General features: G+C 45.9%; 1 protein-coding gene across 7 annotated transcripts in view; it reads left to right on the top strand.

The window, feature by feature from the left end:
* Nucleotides 1–1,324: 1,324 nt before the first annotated feature.
* Nucleotides 1,325–6,614, top strand: part of LOC119952071 (exocyst complex component 1-like) — a 121,579-nt gene continuing 116,289 nt past the window's right edge. For 4 of the 7 annotated variants that reach the window (XM_038775611.1, XM_038775609.1, XM_038775608.1 and 1 more), the window contains exon 1: nt 1,325–1,808. In XM_038775611.1, the coding sequence (XP_038631539.1) occupies nt 1,716–1,808 (93 nt within the window). In that variant the 5' untranslated portion in view covers nt 1,325–1,715. The remainder of the gene's footprint in view (nt 1,809–6,614) is intronic. The other 3 variants (XM_038775614.1, XM_038775610.1, XM_038775613.1) reach the window with 1 other exon arrangement.

Raw genomic sequence — 6,614 nt, 5'->3', positions numbered from 1 at the left:
CTTCCCCCAGTGTTATGGCCTGTGAGAAGGTTTGAGGACTTGCAGGTCCCAATGAGGTTTGTAAAATAATGACAGAGGTGTGCTGAGGTAAGTAATGGGGGCGGGGCGGAGCGCTGCACTAAGAATCAGCAGAGCAAAGCGTTGTGTCAATTGGAGGAGAGTGCTGGGAACTGAGTTTTGTTAAAGGGCTGGGGCAGTACGTAATGCGAGGCCGAGCAGAGAGTGTTGAGTCAAGAGTTAGGAGACTTTCCGGAGTTGTTCTTGGGAGGTCAGTGATCCTTTTCCCACATTACTGTCACTCTTGAGGGTGCTACATCTGGCAGCAGTGACCTGGCTCTGCCAACTCATTAAGGCAATTTGCCTTGACATCTTGATGCCCTCTCCAAAATGCCACTATTCCGGCTGGCTTCCACCACCAACTACATCAGAGGATTGCGGTTCTTGTGTGCCGCGACCACTGTCCACAGGCACAGCTCCCCTCAAACAAGCTTCGCCCGTAAATGGCATCAACAACACGCAATATTCGCCAGCTGCCAACGAAGAGTCGCGACAGCGGCAACCTGTGTTATTCGAAATTAGAACATAGAACAGTACAGCACAGAACAGGCCCTTCGGCCCTCGATGTTGTGCCGAGCAATGATCACCCTACTCAAACCCACGTATCCACCCTATACCCGTAACCCAACAACCCCCCCCCCCCCCCCCAACCTTACTTTTTAGGACACTACGGGCAATTTATCATGGCCAATCCACCTAACCCGCACATCTTTGGACTGTGGGAAGAAACCGGAGCACCCGGAGGAAACCCACGCACGGGGAGGACGTTCAGACTCCGCACAGACAGTGACCCAGCCGGGAATCGAACCTGGGACCCTGGAGCTGTGAAGCATTTATGCTAACCACCATGTTACCCTGCTGCCACTATTAATAGGGGGGGCTGAATTTCGGCCGAAAACGCAATTCGCACCCTTCAAATGTGATCCGCATCCAATGAGAATCAACTCCATTTATATTTTAAAAAAATATACCGGACTTGTCACGGATCTTAAAAACGAACATAGCGGTGGGCGTTTAAAACAGGCGTTTGCGGTGTTGACAGCATCCAGAGACACCACCAAGATCACCGCCACCTCTTCCCGCTGCCTCTATTTCAAATGACAGAGTGCGAGGGAACCGTTAACTGGAACGCCGCGCGCATTCCCGTGTCCCGGTCAACCGCTGTCAATCAAATGACACCGCGGGCGGGGAAAGAGGCGTTAAGTGGGGGGCGGGAGGTCGATTGGAGAGGCTGGACAAAAGGGGGCGGAGATAGACGGAGCCTCGGTGTGGGTGAGAGCCACGCGATGCACGCGCGTTCTTTCCCTCGCGCTTCCGTTGACAGGAAGCTTCTGTCAGTTGGTGCGGCAGAGAAAGTCAAAGGCCGATGTTTTAGAGGCACAACCGTTTCTTTCTCACTGATAGATTGCATCTGTCTTCAATCATGCGATCTCCAGTAGAGAATATATAAGAATACCCCCCCCCCCCCCCCCGTCGTCGCTATTGTCAGGATTGCACATCTGTGTACGGCGGGGTATCATTTTCTTTTACAGTTACTTGGACTTATACTTCCTGGATTAAGTTTTAAGCAAAAGGGAAGGAAGGAAGGAAATCATCTTATTTTATTTGTTCCCTTGCTGCACCCGCTATGATTGCCATTCGGAACCATTTGCAAAAAGATGTTTTCACACCGCAAGAAGAGAGGTTGCTGGGTCTGGTGTTCGTCTGGAAAGCTGGGAAAAAGCGGAAGAACTGCATCTTGTGCGCCGCAGGTGCGTGGCCTGTGCAAATCGTGAGGCGCATCTGTTACACCGCACCGCTTGCTGTACTTGCTGGGTTTGAGATTTTATGCTGGGAACAGGTCCATCGTGCAATCTCCGTTTAGCAAAAAAGTTTTAGTCACATTATGCATCCATCCTGTTTTCCACAATCCAAAATTCTAGAGAGCTTCAGTGCTCTAATATGCCTGCCTATTGTAAAGACAAACGCATGTCCACTTTGTGTTTCCCTCGTCAAATACACCAAGTATTAAAAGCTTGCCCACTACTGACTTGGAAATGGAAATACATAAGCAATCTTCCAGTCTGCAAACTTCCGTTGACTAGCTGTATTTGATCTGCGGGTGTGCCAGTTTCACGTTCGATTGGCGCTCTAAGTCAAGTCAAACACCTAAAAAGCAAAATAATTCGATGCATTACATAATACTAGCCTTTTGGCATTTCCAATTTACAATGGACCATGGGAGAGCTGCTAAATTTTATCTTTAAAACTTGCCAAGGTGTTATTACTGTTGATGTATATGATGGGAGTTAAATACTCAGATTTGCTCGAAAAGGGAGACGTTTGGAGGAGGGAGTGGTGTTGGTTAAAATCACCTCAAAACTTTCCACATATTTTATATTGAAAGGGATAGTTACTGAAATGGAATTTTGGGGGGGAATTTGAAATGTCTAAAAGTTTCTTGACCGCCAGGTTGTTTTGAATATTGGTGTTCCTGACTGGGAGTTTCCCATGATTCTTGAAGAAGTTTCCTGTAGATGATGCAGACTATTACTTGGAATCAGCCTGAGAGCTGATCCAGAGCCATCAATCCAAAGAAAGTAGGGGACTGGTCCTATTCCTTGTATTAAAACTGCGCACATGCTTTATTTCTGCAAAGTATTGTAGAAATGTTATGCAAGTTGACAAAGAATAATTGGATTATTGCAGCGACAACTTAATCTGAGGACCCTATGTACTTTCAAAAGCATTTGTAGAATGTTTGCGAAAATAATGTTCAAGCTCTGACAAAAGGTCATCCAGATGCAAAACATTAGCTCCCTTCTCTCTTCACAGATGCTTTCAGACCTGCTGAGATTGTCTAGTATTTTCTGTTTTTGTTTCAGATTCCAGAATCCACAGTAATTTGCTTAAGTAAATCAATTTCTTTGATGTAACTGGCATAGTGAAGTTTGTAATTATTGCAAGATGTGTTGTCCTGAATTTTTGTCATTTATTTGTTCCTTTACTAAGTAAGTGGCCTGTTCGTTTATGGTTGGTCTGATTATATATCCAATCAGCCTTGAAGGTTGGGTGGCATGGTGGCATAGTGGTTAACTGTGCCTCGCAGCCCCAGGGACCCAGGTTCAAATCCAGCCTTAGGTGGCTATGGGGAATTTGCACTTTCGCCGCGTGTCAGCATGGGTTTCCTCTGGCTGCTCTGGTTTCCTCCCACAGTCCAAAGATATTCAAGTTAGGTTGATTGGCCTTGCTAAATTGTCCCTTATTGCCCAAAGATGTGAGTATTGGGTGGAGTTACAGGAGTTGGGTGGGGGAAGTGAGCCTAGGTAGGGTACTCTTGCAGAGGGTCAGTGCAGATTTGGTGGGATGAATGGCTTCCTTGTGCACTGTAGGAATTCTATGTGGTATATTCCAGTAAACTAGTGTACACTGGCAAGAGTTTGTTGTTCTGTGCTTCAAGATATTGAATCGATTAATTGTATGCTTCATGTCACTGGGAATGTTAGATCCATTCATGGAAGTGATTCTTGATGCTAAATTTAAGTAGAATACCTAGTCCCAATGCTTCACCTAGTTTCTCCTCCTTTATGGATGATTGTGTGCCTATTCCTCTAGATTAACCCCCTTCCTGTATGAATTACAAATTGGTTTGTTAATCTCTCAGACTAAGCAGTACTAGTCATTCCTATAGAGTCTGCATTGCTTGTGTTCAAGAGTTTACTTATGCACTCCAATATCTAATTATCTGATAGTGTAAGGTGGATTGTAAGAGGTGAATCTGGATGGAATCTTCCCAGGATATTGTATTCTTTGCACATGCTTCACCAATATTTTGGTTAGCAAATTGCTAGTAAATATGAATAACACTCATCATACCTTATGTCATATATTCCATCTTAATTTTCATGCCCCCTTTTCTAAACAAGAGAAATAATAAATATGCTACTTTAAATCAGTTAGTGAGCCAAACATGTTTGTTTTTTTGTCAATTTCACCCTCAAAATAGAATTAATCCTTAGTGCCGCGAAAGTTCTTTGGTCGTAATAAAGACTTAATTAAAAGTATTCTTAGACTGGAAGAGATAAGTCCCAATTTTGTTTGGCAAAGTTTAAACTAAAATGGCAGAGGGATTGTCGTGTTAGGTACACTGGTCTAACACTGGCTGCAACTGGATGCAGCTTAGATCAGAAAGATACTCCAGACCTTGAAGTTAGTTCAATCAGGTTTATTGAACTAATAGCACAGTTAACACAATTTTCTGTGAGTTCGACTCTCTGCTAACTTAATTGTGGTTACTCTGTCTGACTGAACCAGACTAGCACTTAGCCACGTGGTGGAGGTGTGAGATTGTCACAAAACCCTTGACTGACTCTCTAGATGTTCATCAGTGGAATGCGGCGGAGTGTGAGTGCCTCGTGTCTTTTATAGTCGGATCCCACCCCTGAGTGTCCTGCCTGCTTATTGGTCATGTCCTGCTCTCTGTGTCCATTAGCTGCTTGTCTGTATATCATGATGTGTGTGTGTGTGTGTGTGTGTGCCTGCATATCATGACATTTTAAAAAAATGTTTGGATTACATATGTGAGTGTATTTACAAAAATAGGCCAATATTAACATATATACATGCAGTGGATTGAACATATGTACATGTGAAAACAGCTGTCCAATGCGAGAACACAGAACATAGCAAACAGAACAAATGTTCATAAGTCCAGTCTCTGTGGCTTGCGTCTGATCCTGGTCGACCGCCGGAGAGGTGGTGGTGGGGACGACAGTGCCTTGATGGCCGGGATTGAAGCCTGACTGGTGGCCTCGTGAGTTGAGGTATCAGGAGGTGACAAAACAACAGAAGGAAACAAAGAATGTTGTTGCGGGCAGGCAGCTAACGCACAACATACAAGCGGGGGGCAGCCTGCCGAACAATGACAAACGGAGCTGACCAGCCTCCATCAGGGATCTTGACCTGAACAGTGTCTGACGGGGATAACACCGGCAAATCGGTGCATGAGCATCATAGACCTATTTTTGCCGGTTTCGGAGTTGCTGCACCTTCTGCAGCACCGGGAGGTGATCGAGGCTGGGCACGTGTATGGCTGGAAGTGTCGTATGCAGGTCCCTGTTCATCAGGAGTTGAGCTGGTGACATGCCAGTGGACAGTGGGGTCGCCCTGTACGCAAGCCGTGCAAGGTGAATGTCAGACGCAGAATCCGCTGCCTTGCAGATGAGCTGCTTCATTATGTGCACCCCTTTCTCAACTTTTCCGTTTGATTGCGGATAGTGTGGGCTGGAAGTGACGTGTTTGAACTGATACAACTGGGCAAACAGACCATTCATGGCCATGAAGCACGGGCCATTGTCACTCATGACAGTGAGTGGGATACTATGCCTGGACAAAGTCTCCTTACAGGCCTTGATGACGGTCGAGATGTGAGGTCTGAGAACTTCACGACTTCAGGGTAATTGGAAAATTAATCAATGATTAACACATAATCACGACCATTTGCATGAAAGAGGTCGATGCCAACCTTGGATCACGGAGCGGTTTTGATTTCATGCTGCTGAAGTGTCTCCTTAATCTGCAGTGGCTGGAAGCATTGACAGGTCGCACAGTTAAGGACCATGTTCGCGATGACCTGGCTCATCCCGGACCAGTAGACAGCCTGCCTGGCTCTGCGTCTGTACTTTCCCACACACAGGTGGCCCTCTTGGAGCACCAAGCTCTGGAGACTGTTTGGAATTACAATCCGGTCCAGTTTGAGAATGATACCATCAGCCACCGTCAAGGCGTCCTTCAGACGCACCCTCGAGGTCTGAGGCTTCGATGTACAGCAAAAACTTTTGCTTGAATATCCGCCAGTTAGCAATGAGATTGCCGGAGATCCTGAGCTGGTGAGGAGCCTGAATCTTCTCTATGGTGCCGGGATACATTTGCTGGTCGTCACGGAACGGACTGAGGTAAGCCACCTTAAATTAGTAGTCTCCTGGTATCATGTTCTCTGTGAGTTCGACTCTCTGCTAACGTAAGTATGGTTACTCTGTCTGACTGAACCAGACTAGCTCTTAGCCACGTGGTGGAGGTGTTAGATTGTCACAACACCCTTGACTGACTCTCTAGATGTTCATCAGATGAAAGAGGCGGATTGTGAGTGCCTCGTGTCTTTTATAGTCAGATCTCACCCCTGAGTGACCTGCCTGCTTATTGGGTCATGTCGTTCTCTGTGTCCATTAGCTGCTTGTCTGTATATCATTATGTGTGTGTGTGTGCCTGCATATCATGACAGGGATGAGACCTATTCAAGGAGCCAGAGGAGGAACCGCTTTGTGCCTTAATGCTCAAAGCATTTGCAATAAAATGGATGAATTAATCGCGCAAATAGATGAAAATGGGTATGATATGGTCGGGACTACAAAGACATGACTGCAGGGTGACCGGGGGTGAGAACTGAGCATCCAGGAGTATTCAGTTCAAAGAGACAAAAAGGAAAAGGTGGTGGAGTTGCATTACTGGTTAAAGGAGAAATAACGCAATAAGGAGGAACGAACTCTGATGATGTAGAATCTGAATCATTAGAGCTGAGA

This window comes from Scyliorhinus canicula, chromosome 17 (genome assembly GCF_902713615.1).
Source record: "Scyliorhinus canicula chromosome 17, sScyCan1.1, whole genome shotgun sequence".
NCBI classification, from domain to species: Eukaryota; Metazoa; Chordata; class Chondrichthyes; order Carcharhiniformes; family Scyliorhinidae; genus Scyliorhinus; species Scyliorhinus canicula.
The sequence above is the reverse complement of the archived record's forward strand: the minus strand, read 5'-3'. Positions and strand labels throughout refer to the sequence as shown.